The 16,264-nt window shown below is 47.7% G+C and overlaps 1 protein-coding gene across 2 annotated transcripts in view; it reads right to left on the reverse strand.

Moving 5' to 3' along the window:
* The window catches only part of RGS12 (regulator of G-protein signaling 12), a 139,730-nt gene that overhangs the window by 41,774 nt on the left and 81,692 nt on the right, over window positions 1–16,264 (reverse strand). For both annotated transcript variants that reach the window (XM_012655057.1, XM_012655056.1), the window contains one exon: window positions 8,782–8,803. In XM_012655057.1, the coding sequence (XP_012510511.1) occupies window positions 8,782–8,803 (22 nt within the window). The remainder of the gene's footprint in view (window positions 1–8,781; window positions 8,804–16,264) is intronic.

The raw sequence follows: 16,264 nt of genomic DNA on the forward strand, positions 1-16,264 counted from the left end.
AGCGCACAGCTGGTGCCAGCCACAAGCTCAGAATGCAGGCCCTGCCACCAACCGCCTGGCCTGGCAGGCAGCCTGCCCTCCAAGGCCATGGCTTTAACATAGACAGGAGGCACCTGGCGCCCACCTGATGAGGCTGCGGTGAGGACTGAGCGCATCGAACCGTGGAGCACCTGGCACACGCTGCGCAGGGAGTGCTCCTGTCCCCGCCCACGCCAGCCACACCCTCGCCAGTGTCGGGAGCCCCACTGAATACCACATGCCTATGCCTGGTGCCTCTCTGCGTGGAGCCAGGCAAGCCAGGAGTCCCTACCCCAAATTTTCTCCATCAGCAGAAGGGCCTTGCCGAAGCCCTGAAGTGTTTCCTAGAGAGAGCAGGGGCGGTGCTGCCAAGGACTGGCTAGGCTGGGCTCAGTGTGACATGTGATGACCACAGATCGACTCCTGCTATATTCAGGGAAATACTCCAATATTTCATCTCACTGCTTCATTCTGATGCTCTGACTTTTTATAACCGAATGCGTTATAAAGCCTACCAGAATGTTACAGGAATGTGAAGGTAATCAGAGCTCATGAGAATGCGGAATGAAGCCCTGTTCCCTCACTGACTGTGTCCGTGCTCAACACTGTGTCGGGCAATAGCTACTCCGGGGGGCCAGGGGATGAGAACCCACTCTCTCTGGGTTGTAAGGGCACCTTTTATCCTACAGGTAATGGGAAATTACTGAAGCTCATTATTCAAGAAACTGTCATGACCTGGATTTTGTTCTGAATTTTACAGACCATATCCTATAAACAGAGTGAAAAAAAATTATATCACAGAGTTCTGTCTGGCCCTGAGGGAGTATCTGGGACTGGACTTCCCCTCCTGCCACATAAAACTAGAAAACTAGACAAAATGTGCAAGCAACAGTTCTCAAATGTTGGGCCACAGTGAGCACAAGACTGTGACTGCTCATGGAGAAGAGATCAGGGAGCTGGGCCCTGTGACAGCCCCACTGTCTGCTGGGAGGCACTTTGGGAGCCACGGCAGATTACGGCTCTTCCCGAGTTGAAGAGACAGAGATCAGAACCAGGGAAGGCCAGGGTGGCTGGAATGTCCAGGTGCCAGAAAAGAGCTAGTGGACAAAGGGCTCCGGGAACTCGCAGGAGCCTGGCGTCCCGACTGAATTCTAAGCGGTGCCTGGGACAGGGCAAGACCCGGTGGAGCAGGGCAGAGAACAGCAAGGAGCTGCAGGCTGGCAACTGCTCCTCACACAGGGCTGGGAGGTGTCTGATTCCAGCCGGTGCCTGTTGAGTACTCAGCCTTCAAAGAAGGCCCCATAGGTACTGGGCTTAAAGTAATGAGGCTAAACTAGCCCCAGAGTAACAGCTACTTTAGATTTGCTGTAAAAAATAAGGCTTAGGCCAGGTGTGGTGGCTCACGCCTGTAATCCTAGCTCTCTGGGAGGCCGAGGCGGGCGGATTGTTTGAGCTCAGGAGTCGAGACCAGCCTGAGCAAGAGCGAAACCCCGTCTCCACTAAAAATAGAAAGAAATTAATTGGACAACTAAAAATATATAGAAAAAACTAGCCAGGCATGGTGGTGCATGCCTGTAGTCCCAGCTACTCGGGAGGCTGAGGCAGGAGGATCGCTTGAGCCCAGGAGTTTGAGGTTGCTGTGAGCTAAGATGACGCCATGGCACTCTAGCCCGGGCAACACAGTGAGACTCTGTCTCAAAAAAAAAAAAAAAAATAATAATAAGGCTTAAAAAAAACCTCGAAGGGATCGAGCCAACCCCAAAGCAGCTTCACTGCCCCAAACCAACCTCTGTGCTCTCTGGAGGACAGCCCAGCACCCAGTCAAAAATGACTAGACAAGATGCAGAAAACATGACCCATAAAAAACCAGTCAGTAAAGGGATAGACAATGTGTCTAGGACTCTGCGTGTCTTATATATAGAACACACATGCTCACGGTGCAAAGGAAAGCTTGCAGATACTCCGCAGAGAAAAATCAAAGGACAGAGGAATTGCTGCAGATGAAAAACCATCTTTGTAATGAAGCATTCACAAGATGAAATTACGAGCATATTTGACACTGCAGAATGAACTTAGAGCAAAACCACTATGAAACATTAAATACAGAGAGAAAAAATAAGACTGAAAATGAAAGAGCCTCCATGACCTGCAGGAACAATCAAGTGGTCTGACATGTAATTAGCGTTTGAAAGGCAGGAAGCAATGAGAAAGTATATGAACCTTGACAAATCCCAAACAGAATAGCAGACAAAACCAATCCAAGTCTCACCATAATCAGATTGCTGAAAACCAACAATAGAGAAAAGTCTTTAAAGCTTTCTTTTAAGTGGTACAGACAGAGGGGACACCTTCCTGCAGCTTATCTAGCCGGGGTGGAGCATTTCCCAAATGTCACCAAAGCTACTCAGGGAGAGCCTTTGGGGAGAGCCTGAGCCCTCTCCCCAAGCTCAGGATCTATGTCTAGACCTTTTCCTTAAATTACTTTGGCCCATCAGATTTTCAACCCAATCTACATAACACTTTCTTCCAGCAACTTTATACATATTGTGAGGGTGAGTCTGTTAGTTTTCAGAACACTTTGAAAGCCCAAAGTTAAACTTTCACAAGTTTAAAACAATATCAGCTATTGCAGTAAACTATTAAAGTATAACACACACAGGAAAGTGCACAAATCCTAAGCGGCCCGATCGATGGGTGTTCACAAGGGAACACGCCCGTGTAACCAGCTCCCAGACTGAGAAGCAGAAACAGGAGTGGCCCTCACGTCCCCCACTTGAGGTCGTGCCCTCTGACAGTAACCCCTGGATCACTAAACAGTACAGTACTGGCATTGTTCCTCATGCCTAAGCTTTCACGAGAGAGGTTTTTGTTTTGTTTTTTCCCTAAGAATCAAACTGATAAATTACCTTAGAGTGGGAAGAGGTCACAGTTACTCCAGGTATAGCCTCTGGGGAGGAGGAGGAGGAGGAGGAGGGAATGCAGGAGAGGCACAAGGGACTTCCAGTGTCACTCCAGTGCTTTAGAATAAATTCTCAAGCAAACATCTCAAGTGTTAGCATGCGTTAATCCTCGAAGGTAGGTATGTGGGCATTGTTTTTTATGACTTTTGAACTTTTGTTTGCTTGAAAAAAATTTTGATAATATAAATAATTACTAATAAAAACTCTCTCCAAATATCTTATAGAACTGGAAAGAAATAACATTGGAAGCCATCTTGGCAGAAATCAAGCCTCCATGCTTCCAAAACCAAAAATCTACAGTCTGACTCATGTTTACAAATACTAATACAGTATTCCATACCCTATAAATACACTGTGTTATTCTGGGCATAATTTTCAAGTCCAAAAGCAAACCATAAAGAATGTGATACATCAAAGTAAAGGGTTCTGGTTAAAACAACTGCTCTCACATAGCACATTGCAAATTAACATTCTGTTTCTGCTATTTAGCAAACGTTTTGGAAAAATGTGCAGTTAGGTTACATTATTTTTCTGATGAAGAAAATGTGAATTTACCCAATAATTCTATATAAATACCCATGGTACTACTCTTAAGCTTTTTACATTTCCTGTTCTCTTTCATAATTTTATAGAATACAAATTCATTTGTCTAAAATATTAACTATTGTAACACTTTATATTTTAAAGACAGACGTAGTTTAAGTCCCCTAAATTAATCTGGCAGTGTGAGTGACCCTCCCCATCAGGCAGCCGCGTGCTTCCCAAGCCTGTAGCGCTCAGCGATTGTTCCCTGACAACCTCTTGCGACATAGGCTGGGAAGCATCCGCGAGGCCTGGAGCAAAGACGAAGAAGTGAGACTAAGGAAGACAAATGACTTGCCCTGGAGGTCAGCCTGTGAGCTGGGGTTAAGGGTGGGACCCACATCTTCATCCGTGGCCAGGCAGAGCCCGGATGAAGTCAACCGAGGGACTCTGGCCGGTGGCAGGGCAGTATGGGAGCTTTCTCCACAGATGTCACCAGGCATTTCTGCCTTTGCATCCTTCCCAACAGGATCCTGCTAAGTCTGTCTGCTTGCTTTCTGAGAAGGTTTCACTACCAAACAGAAGAAACGCTGAAAGCCACTGTCCTAACCCAAGTCTCACTCCGATGCTCTGGCTGATGTCTGCTCACTATCACGAGTGCTACAGTTCAATCATTCACTCAACAAACAGTCCCTGTGCCAGCTGCTGCACTCAGCACCGCAGACAGCCCTGAATGCCACGGGGAGGTCACTTTTGGGGGGAGGGGGCAGGCAAAAGCAATGATACAGATCAATAATCAAAATGTAGCTCCCCGACTGATGAGTGGATAAAGAAAATGTGGTGTATATACACCATGGACTACTACTCAGCCATAAAAAGAATGAAATGGTGTCTTTTGAAGCAACCTGGATGGAACTGGAGGCCATTATCCTAAGTGAGGTAACTCAGGAACAGAAAAGCAAATACCGCATGTTCTCGCTTACAATGGGAAGCTACTAAGGGTATACGCAGTCACACAGAGGGGAAGAGCAAACGTCGGAGACTTGAAAAGCGGGAGGCACGTAAGGGATGAAAAGTTACCTGTTGGGTCCCATGTGCACTATTTGGGTGATGGGAACACTAAATCCCAGACTTCACCACTGTGCAATATGTTTGTGTAACAAAACTGCACTTGTACCTCTACATCCATTGAAATAAATAAATAAGGATAAAATGACAGAATGCTGTCATTCCTGCATTGGCAGGAAATTGACAGTGGCCACTAAGAATGAGGGCAGGTGGTCAGGATAGGAAAGCCAGAACAGCACCATGTGAGCCCCTGCAAGACCGAGTGTGCCTGAGGGGCCACCAGAGACCAGGGTGGGGGGCATGGATGGGGGACAGCACCCAGCAGCTCTGAGCCAGCAGAGGGGCCCAGTCCAGGTGCCAGGCAGATGACTGCTGCTGCCACGGGGCAGGCGTTTAGGCGAAGGGAGTGGGAGAGATAGGCAGCCATAGGGACGGTGACGAGACAGAGGTCTATGTGGAGCCACAAGTGGATGGGCCATCTGAGTGGACGGTATGCTGGGGCAGAGCTAAGTCATCCAAGCTACGCAGGACACAGGGACACAGGGATGGGGGACCTGGGACCAGCCTGTGTGGAGTGAGGCTGGTGGGGCTTGAGTGTTCACGGAGTGGCCAGAGTGAGGTGCCATTTAGACAGGCCATGGCCCCAAAGCCAGAGCCACACTCATCTACTGATGCCCCGGCGATTACAAATCCACACCTACCGGAGGAGGTGCTGCCAGGGTGTGCTCCGTGACAGTCTCAGCTTCTCAACCTCCAAAGCACATCCAGCCACAGCAGAATACATCCTACCCTTTTGAGGTATGAGTCCTGGCAAGGCTCTTGGCACAGAGCTTTCACAGTGAAAAACATTATGAGAATAAGCTTTTGTAATAACCCAGCTGCGTTGTACAAAAACCTGGAATCAGGAAATCGGAAGGTCCTTCTTCCATTAACAATTAGAAGGTCTTACTTTTACCTATTTCTTAGCAATTTACGCTCTCCCCCAGATGGCCCTTGCGCTTCTGTGTGATTTGTTTGGATGATGTCCCACGGGCAGTTACAACACCGGACATTCTTCCTTCCCTCCAGCCAGCACCTGCTCCCCATCCCTCCCCCTCAGGCCCTGGCTGCCCTCCGTGGAGACCAACCGCTGACCCTGCTCTCCTAGGGTGGTCTTTGGCTAGGAGGGGGCAGACATCATAGGCCGGTCCCCTCCTGAGAAAGTTGACAAAGATTACAAAAACAGCATTGTCCAACTTCTTTAAAATAAAGCCACACAACTATACAGTAAAAACATAAACAATAAAAGTATAATACGTGACACGGAATAAAACAGTTAAATGAGAGCATATTACCTCACCGGCATGGTTAATAGAACAAAAAATATTTTTAAGTGAGTAATTTATTAATCACCAAAACTGGCCTGGATGACTAGGTAGGGACAGCTGCCACCTGGCACTGTCCTGCCATCCAAGCGACTCCTAAGTCCCTACTGGAACCCACATTTCCCCATAGAAACAGTGTGGTGCTCGAGTTCCCGGGCTCCCCTTGGTGAGCCTGAACCCAGCACTGACCACAGACTATGAAAATATCTCTGTGTGGAAACACACCCCAAGTTTCCGTCAAGACTCTCTCAGCCAGCTCCTGTCACTGCTGCAGAGTACGGGGTTGCGGGGGGCAGGGCCCCTCTTTCTGCCTGAGGCGGGGGCATCCTTGGAAGCCAGTATGGGAAGGGACGGCAGGGGCTGGAGAGGGGAGGGTCCAGTGCTGGGTAGGGCTCTCCAGGAGAGGGTGCGGAGGATGGGGGACCCCCAGGCCTGAGCCCCGGCGCTCCACCTGCACTTATATGATCTTGATCAGTTTTTCCCACCCTGCCTCGGTACCCCCACCTGTAACAATGGCAGGATATAATACAGACCTAGAATTAATTTTAAATTTTTAAATTTTTTTCCCGTCAGATTGCTAATGTGCTGATGTAACAAGGTTTGAGGAGGCACATCTCACACATGAGCATGAAAACCCAAACATCAGCCTTATGAACCATAAAAGGACCTGATTTAATCTAGAAAAGTTCATGGCCACCGTGAAGAGAATGTAACACACCAAGAATGGAGAGAGGTCTGGAACGGATAGAGACCTAAGATCCTTCCCCTAGATGGAAAGTGGTGTAACGGGTGGATGGCATGGCCCAGGGAGCGCGTACAGAGAAGCAGTAGTAGGGAAAAGGCAGCTCTGCCATTGCCTTACCACGTGATCCTGGAGGTCAGACCTAGAATTAACATGCAGATTAAACGATATAACTTTTTTTTTTACTCTTATGTTCACTAAAGAAATTGAAAATGGAAAAATAACATGAAACACTGGCACAGGTCCTGAAACTCAGGGTGCGCTCGGGAAGCAGCCTCTTCCCCTCCCCTCCCCTCCTGCTGCAGGGCACTCCCCACAGCAGGGGCCTGGCCCCAGGCCTGGCTCTGAAGTGGAGGGCAGAGGGGACCAGGGCTCGGAAACCCCTCAGGGGCAGGGGAACCCCGCCACCCAGCCAGAGCACCACTTCCTCAAGGGACAACAGAGCTGGCGTGGCTCGGAGTAGGGTCTTCCCACACTTGGGAAGCGTAGGTCTTTAAAAATGAGAAAATGGACTGCATAATAAAACTCCCTGCACCTACTGCTGACAGAAGAAAACTTTTAGAGGTAAATAAGGATTATTATATATGATTAAACATATTAAGTAAACCTCTCAAATTTATACATTTCCTGCAGAAATGAATGTCTTCCACCAGAAAAGAGAAGTCAGAACACAGTAGAAAATGTTATGAAAACCATTCACTTTTATCCTGGACTTGGTTACAGCTCCTATTTCTTTTCACCAAGGAAGTTTTCCCACTCTCAGCTTAAGGCTGATTAAGTGACACGATTATCACTGTGCATAAACTAGGAAGTACGATTCCTTTATTCAAAAAACACATCCTGAACATGCAAACTTTAGGCTCCCACCAGCCTCAGCTTCCAGTACGCACATGTTTGTCCTGGCAGGGGACAGCAGCTCTTTTTGGGCCCCAGGACCGAGACTAGCAGTTGTGGGACGACAGAAAGTTTTGAGAAAACTATACTTGGCCTCTCTTTAACCTGCAATCAAAGAGGGCAGCCTCAACCGGGTGCTGTCGCCTCTCAGCAGCTGTCGCTGTCACCGCCCGCACTGCGGACCACCCCAGCATGTGAGTGAGAATAAAGGGCTGATGCCTGTGCGGCACCGTGCGACTCAACTCCCACAGACAGAAGGACAGACAGAAACACGTAAAACACAACAACAAACTTGTGAGCATAAGGACTTTTGTGAGTATTATAAGAAATGAGGAATATTTGGAAGAGACTCTCCAAATCATTTTGGAGAGTTTTTTAAAAAAAGTCATCAAACTAAAACGATAAGGATTACATCAGAGAAATCTTCAGTGAAATAAGACATTTCTGGCTATTTCCTTTTTCAATCAGTTCCTTTAAAAGAATTCCTTTCAAATTATTCAAAGACAGAAGGTTTTTGATTCCTCTTCATCCCACACTCTCAATTCACCTACTATCCTTCTCCTGAGAAAAGGAAACTAAGCAGCCCAGAGTCTCACCCAAAATTCCAGAATTGCTCAAATTCAGCAAGCTCTTTGAAGTCTTAACTTGCTGGTTTAAAAGCTGGTTATACAACAAGGGAACAGCAAACACACGTTGTGACTTGTCAACTCAGGCATGCGATGGGAGGGACAGCAGCCCAAGCACGTGCCCCCGCCCGGACGACCATGGATGTGCTAGCACTACAGTTCCCAACCCCCAGGCCGAGGCCCAGTACTGGTCCATGGCCTATTAGGAAACTGCCACACGTCACCTCCCGGGCTCTGCACCACGTCCACCCCACAACCCCCCACCCCCACCCCCACCCCCAGTCTGTGGAAAAATTGTCTTCCATGAAACCCGTCCTGGTGCCAAAAAGGTTGGGGACCGCTGCTCTAGCACACTCATGCTCAGGCTCACCACACTCCTCCGTAGTGAGCAGCTTCCGAACACAGGCCAAGGCCACCAGGAGGTGACAGAAAGCGCCCCCTGAATTCACCACAACTAAAACCCTCCCACAAAGGGACAGGGAAAGGCAAAGAAAACGTGTTTTTGAGTGTGTCAACTGACAAAGACTTTCACAATTTGAAAACTTTGTTAAAAATAATAAAAATATACATCAGAAATTGTGACTTACCACCATCAGACACAGTTGCAGACTGAAAGAAAAGAGAGAGAGACATGAGTTAATTAAGCCTCATGACAAAACTCAGGAGACAGTACGTCCATTGAGGAACAAAACTGGAAGCTTCTCTGGAATGTCCTTAGAGACGTTCTCCAGGTGCAGGTGTCTGAGAAGGCCAGACGGCTCAGTGAGTCAAGAGTTACAGTCCCACCTCCAGAGTGAACTCCGCCCAAACTGGGTGACACCCAACAAGAGGAAGTCATCGTCATTTTCATTTGAAAAGAACAAACCCCAGCATGTTTGACATTGCAGTCTTATTAACAGCCTCAGTGAAAGGAACTCAACAGACTTGAGAATGATCAGCCCTCTAGGTGACACACAGCATTAAGGAGGTGGGCAGTGGACCAGCAACCCTCAGGCCTGCCTGCTTTAATGTCCACCAGCTTGGGCAGCGGCATGCCCAGTGCCAGACACTGTCCCGAGGTCACATACACACACACCCCAGCATCACCTCCACCCCAAGGGCCCAGGGAGGTGACATAACCCACAGGTGGTAGGAGAGAAGGTGTCAAGCCTGGAGACATGCCCAGCTGCCCACCCAAGCGGTGCAAGAGTGGCCACAAGCAAGTGGGCTACAGAGAAGTTTCTAAGGAGGGGCCTGGAAGAGTGGAAGAGGTTGGAGGGTTGGAGGGAGGGTGGCTTCCAGACACAAGGGACAAGAGTGAACAAGCCGCACAGGAGAGCTGGCTGCGGTCAGGCATGACAGACACTCAGAACAGCAAAAACTACCCCAGTTCTTTGACAGGAAGGGTGCATGGAGAACTCGGAAGACCTTCTGGGGATGCACCTGCAGGACAACCGGCCAGGGACACCAGTGCCAGGAGGGAGAGGAATCAAGGAAGGAGGGGGCTGAGGAAGTGGGGGCATGCCAGGGCACACCGGGAGCTGGAGGAGCTGGGGGCAGCATGGAGGGGCCCGAGCAGAGCAGAAGAGGCTGTGCCACGAAGGCCCCAAAAGCCGCCATGCTGGACGAGCAGGAGCTGGACGCTGACCAGGACCCTCCCAGCTCCCGTGGGGAGAGTAAACCTGCCTCCTGGTTGGCCGCAAGGGAGTCCCGGGCTCACCTCCCCAGGCCCCTCCCTGGGATCTGGCCTGGCCAGGTGACAGCACTCCCAGGACTTGGCCTGGGAGGGGTTCACGCTCCTGTCCTCTCTCTCTGCCAAAGGCACAGATGGCCACAGAGGAACCCACGAGAAAGGTGTCATCTCTAGCTAACCTGGCTCACACCCACCAGCACCTCTCCCTAAATTCTGGGCCACTCCCAAGAAGTTGAGGTCATTAAGACCCCTAAGGCCAAAACGCAAACAAGTGAGGCCCAGGGGAACCCCTGAAGGCACCAGCGGCCCTCACTGGGGAGGGAAAGGGTATAGGCAGCTCACATTTGGAAACAGGTGCTGCATGTCCCTGGGCTCTGTACCTCCCATCCCACCATCCCACCCCTCAGCACCAGGCCCTAGGCCTGCCTCCAGCCTGCCAGGGAACACAGCCACCCCCTGCCGTCCACGCAGACTTGGTGTGGAAGAACCCCCGCCCCCGGCCTCCCCCTGGGGTGACTTGCACCCGCAGAACTAAGAGAGCCCACCCTCGCAGCCCAATAGCGTGTGTCCTCGGACGGCCAAAGGAAGCCACTTTCTGACAATCGCTGCTTTAAACCATCGTGGGTCCTTGGTTCAGAAACACAGAAACCCAGTTTCAGAGTATCCGGCCACCTTGACACATTTTCAACAATAAAAACACACCCAGTGTACACCTACTTTTTAACTTTTGTCTCATTAGACAAGAAGGAGAAAGAGCAGACAGCAGGCAGCCAGTGCGTGGCCCTCAGCCCTCCTGCAGGGCTGGTTTTGTCACAGGGCCGCGGGCAGGACCACTTCACAGCGCTGCCACTCTTCCCATGCCCACAATAAATCACCTACGATCACATTATAATCTAAATAACGTAAAATGCAAATTACTCCCTTGAGATTATGCAAACAAAATCTGCAAGGCTGTACACAAAGTCAGAAATATCGTCAATAATAACATCTGAAAAATTAATCATAAAATGTGAAGGTAGTGATTCATGTCATGTCACACGCATGATTAAAACTACATTCTCAGAATTTGGCAGACTGAACAAAGTGCTCTTGAAAATCTCTACACACACAGCATTTACACTCCCCAAATTAGCTGGAACTCAAGAACCAGGAGAGAGGGGTGTCCCAGAAGCCCAAGGGAGACTGAAGGAGAAAGCGGCCGTGGAGTGTCTGCAAGGTGGGGCCGGGACAGTGCCGTGCTCGCGAGCCGCGGGCGAGGCTGCCGGACCAGAGCCCCTCCGGGAGGCCTCCGAGGCAGGTAAAGTTCCACAAACACAATGTTTTTTCAAGTAAAATTTATCTTTTCAAACAGTTTTAAATTTATAGAAAGGTTTATTTTAAAAAGACAGTGCAGAGACAAACATGCTATCCAATATACCGCCGCTCCAAAACGGTAAAGGGGAATCTCTGAGAGAGACGAGGAGAGAACGGAACTGTGAGCAGTGAGCAAACGCCAGCACCACGAGGGCCAGGTTCCCAGCATGCGCTCAGCCACAGTACAGTCGACCGCGCCATCCGAGACTCTCCAATTTGGCCAAGGCCCTCAAGAGGGTAGAGCTGTCCTGGGGCAGAGATGTCCCAACTCCCAGTAGCAGCAAGCACAAATCCTTCTGGGAAAAAAGCAGCCCAACTGAAGCCCTTAGGTATTCCAAAAAGTGAGCCCACCAAAATATGAGCTTATAATCAAAAACCCAAGGAAAAAAACCCACCACAGGTAGGAGTCAGTAGGAACAATTAACAGAATCTCGGACATTAGAAAGATGTAAAATGGAATGTTAAATAACTATGAAATTATAAAGAAATAAAAGTTACAATAAAAAAGAGGAAGTTAGGTGGCAGATCTCAAAAATAACCATATAGAATGTTTGATAATGAAAAATACAATGGTTGAAGTTAAAGATTCAATACATAAATTGAATAGAGTTTAGATGGTTGAAGAGAGAATTTGGAAATTGGAAGACAGAACTAAAGAAAATCACCTGACACAGTACGGAGAGATAAGGCATAGAAAAAAAGAAACAAGAAGTAAGAGGATGAATGGCAGTCTAATCAGAGCCTAGAGGGGGTCGCATGGGGAGTATAGGATGCTAAGAGAAAGGAGACTAATTTCTTTTTCCAGAATGAGAGCAGTTATAAAGATATTTACAGATAACCCATCCTGAAAGAGCTCATCAGCCACAGGCCATCCCTTGAGGAACTTCTCAAGGCTGCCCACCAGGAAGAGGCAAAGGATCCCGGACTCTGAGCTAAGAGGCTCCTGGGAATTCCATTTGTGTCTCAATTGTTCAGCTATTTCCAGGGAGGGACTCAAAATCTATAAGCCACAGCCTCAAATGATGCATGTCCTTCCTTTTCCCCAGTTTCGGTAGCCATTCCGAAAGTATACTTTCTAAACCCTAAACTCTAAGGAAAGTTCTAGACATCTGGGGAGCTCCAGGCTGGTGTACTCTGTGCTTTGAAGACTTGCCTGGGGGCCCAGTAAGGAATTGGAGGTCACGGATAATCCCCCATATCATGTCTTCTCAAAGCCCCTAAACTCTGCATATAAGTATTTGATAAAAAATAAACTGGCACTGAAATTGCTCCTAACACATATGAATGTGAAACATGCTCACCTGAAAGCTAGTTACAGAGCGCTTCTTGTTCATGGTTTCCACCATCTCTGACAACTGTTTATAGCCCAACTAAACATTGAAAGAAAGATCGATGGGGCATGCTTTAAAGTTGCTTGGACACAAAACCACTGTCCTTCTCCAAGTTTACACACTTTCAGAGAAATGAGTGATGACTTTTCCTGACCAGAATACTTAATTTGCAAAGAAACAATTTATAATTACCATTAATATAACTGCTTTTGTTTAATGTCTGACATTTATTCTATTTCTGAGAACACACCTGGGAGTGACAGAGCCGTGTATCAGACAAACCGAGATCCTGTGACCCGTGAATGAGGGGCCAGAGTGTGTGTGTGCCCAATCAGTGCCTGCCCCCCTCACCCTCCTGACAATGACACAAAAGGAGGCTAAGGAACGTCTCCAGGAGGCTTTGGTCTAACAGGAGATCAGATTCATGCAGGGGGAGCATTTAGTGCCACAGCAGGGGACAAGTGTGGGCAACAGAGGGGCAGGAGGGAGGGGTCCAGCCAGAGGGAAGTGGGAGGGCACCAGGCGGGGAGCCAGGGGTCCAGCATGCTCACGGGGCAAGCACTGGGCGTGGGGTGGGGGCTGAGGGTGTCAGGAAGGCAAGTGGCCAAAACAGGCAGGGGAGAGAAAAGGCAGGGAACCCCCAGACCATTTCTATTGCCTTGGGATTCATGACTCATCCTGTTCTGACAAAATCACCTCTTCCTAAACCTGGGCTGCATTTTTTTGAGCGCATCCTGGCTGACAGAGGGGAAAGCAGTCCGCATGGGCAAAGATTCAGAAACGACCAAGGAACATCCCTGCAGATGCTGAGTAGGACTAACTGCAATTCCATGGGGCTTTAAAAAAGGTGATTCCCATATTTATCTCCTGAGACAGGTGTAGGAACACACAACAGACTCAGCAGTGTCAGTCAGCCCACCATCATGTCATTAATTCTCCAGGTCTCTTCCAGGTCTCGGCTGCATTTGCCCTCACTCAGCAGAGGATATGAGGAGGAACAGCGGAAGTCTGGCCCCAGCCTCTAGGAGGGAGGAAGGAGCACACATGCAGCTCTGTTTCTAATTTGAAAATACCTCTGATGAGAAATTTTTTCTTTTTCTTCTTTTTTTTCTTTTAGAGATAGTATCTCACTCTGTCACCTAGGCCGGAGTGCAGTGGCATGATCACAGCTCACTGCAGCCTTGAACTCCTGGGCTCAAGCGATCCTCCCACCCCAGCCTCCTGAGTAGCTGGGACTACAGGCACAAGCCACTATGCCCAGACAATTTTTATTGTCTTTATTTTTTTTTAGAGATGGGGTCTCACTATGTTGCTAGAACTCCTGGGCTCAAGCAATCCTCCCACCTCGGCCTCCCAGAGTGCTGGGATTACAGGCATGAGCCATTGTGTCTAGCCCTGAAGAGAAATTTTAGAAGTTATGTCATCCATGTCAGAGGAAAAATAAAATGCAAAATGACTTCTATAGTATGATTACAAATATGTAAAAGTTTCTAAAAAATGTAAAATATGTAAAACAACACTCTCAAATACTGAAAGGACATAACTATCCACAAAGGAACAACATCAAAAGGTAACAGCAGTCAACTGCCCTGGGAAAGTATGACTATGATTCTTTTCAGTGAGTAAAAATTAAAGGTGTACAACAGGTGAGGGGCTGGGTGCTGACCAGGGATGCACTCTGACCCTCATGTGCAGGTCACGGGATCTTGGTCTATATAATGCCTGGTTCTATCACTCTCAGGTGTGTTCTCAGAAATAAAATAAATGTCAGCCATTAATATTAATGGTAATTATAAATTTTTTCTTTGCAAATTAAGTAATCTCGTCAGGAAAAGTCATCACCCATTTCTCTGAAAATGTGTGAACTTGGAGGAGGACAGTGGTTTCACATCCAGGTAATATTAAATTTTTATTTAATGTGTACAATGTGATGTTTTGATATACACATACATTGTAATATGTTTGCCACAATCAAGCAAACTGACATATCCATCGGCCAGGCACAGTGGCTCACACCTGTAATCCCAGCACTCTTCCGCCAAGGCGGGAGGACCACTTGAGCTCAGGAGTTCGAGACCAGCCTGACCAAGAGCAAGACCCATCTCTACTAAAACAAGAAAAAATTAGCCGGGTGTGGTGGTGGCACCTATAGTCCTAGCTACTCTGGAGGCTGAGGCAGAAGGATTGCTTGAGCTCAGGAGTTTGAGGTTGCTGTGAGCTAGACGCCACTGCACTCCAGCCTGGCTGACAGAGAGAGACTCTGTCTCAAATAAAGCCACAACATATCCATTACCTCACATAGTTACCTTTTTTTTTTTTTGTGGTGGGAATCTACTCTCTTAGCAAATTAAGATCTACTCTGTTAATAATTTTCAAGTGCATAATAGAGTGTTAATAAGTATAGTCACAGTGCGCACATTAGGTCTCTAGAACTTACCTTGTAACTGAAAGTTTGTCCCTTTGACTACCATCTCCCACTCCCCACTCCACCCCGCCCCCACACCACCTTCCACTCTCTGCTTCTGTGAGTGCTTTTAGGCTTCACACGTAAGTGGACCCTGCTGTGTCTGTTCCTGCACCTGGCTTATTTCACTTAGCACAATGTCCTCCAGGTTCATCTGTGTCGCTGCAAATGGCATTTCCTTCTTTTTAAAGGCAGAATAATATTCTATCATATACACACACATATGTGTATATATACATATATGTGTTTCCATATCTTGTATGTTGTTAGTAATGCTTCAGCGAGTATGGGAGTGTGGCCATCTGTTAGAGACAAGGACTTCATTTCCTCTGGACGTACACCCAGCAGTGGACCACATGTGGATGTATTGTGTGATAGACCTGTATTTAATCTGTCAAGGACCTTCCCCACTGTTTTCATAATGGCTGTACTAATTTACACTCCCACCAATAATAAATTGTATGAGGTTTCCCCTTACTCTGCATCCTCACCAACACTTACCGTTTGCCTTTTTGATAACAGGTATCCTAACAGGTGTGAGGTGATCACTCACCGTGGTTCTGACTGCATTTCCCTGACCATCAGTGAAGCTGAGCACCTTTTTATTCACCTGTTGGCCATTTGTACGTCTTCTTTTCAAAGATGAATGTCTATTCTGGTCCTTTGTCATTTTTTAATCAGGTTATTTGGTTTTGCTATTGAGTTGTGTGAGTTCCTTATATACATCTGGGATATTAACCTCTTAGAGGATACATGATCTGCAAATATTTTCTCCCATCTGTAGGTTGCCTGTTCATTCTGAGTGTTTCCTTGGCTGTGCAGAAACCTTTTACTCTGATGTGATCCCACTTGTTAGTTTTACCTTTGTCACCTGTGCTTTGGGGTCACGTCCAAAAACTCCCTTCCAGGACCAATGTCATGGAGCTTTCCCTATGTTTTCTTCTAGGACTTTTACGGTTTCAGGTCTTCTGTTTAAGTCTTTAATCCATTTTTGAGTTGATTTTTGTTTATGGTGTAAGATAAGGATCTAATTTCTCAATATGACTTTTAAAATTAGGCATGTCCAAATTTCTTGGCATACTTGGATAGACGATTATATACTTTTTTTTTTTTTTTTTGAGACAGAGTCTTGCTCTGTTGCCTGGGCTAGAGTGCCGTGGCGTCAGCCTAGCTCGCAGCAACCTCAAACTCCTGGGCTCAAGCAATCCTCCTGTCTCAGCCTCCCGAGTACCTGGGACTACAGCCATGTG

Source organism: Propithecus coquereli, unplaced genomic scaffold, assembly GCF_000956105.1.
Source record: "Propithecus coquereli isolate 6110/MARCELLA unplaced genomic scaffold, Pcoq_1.0 Scaffold459, whole genome shotgun sequence".
In the NCBI taxonomy this organism is placed as follows: Eukaryota; Metazoa; Chordata; class Mammalia; order Primates; family Indriidae; genus Propithecus; species Propithecus coquereli.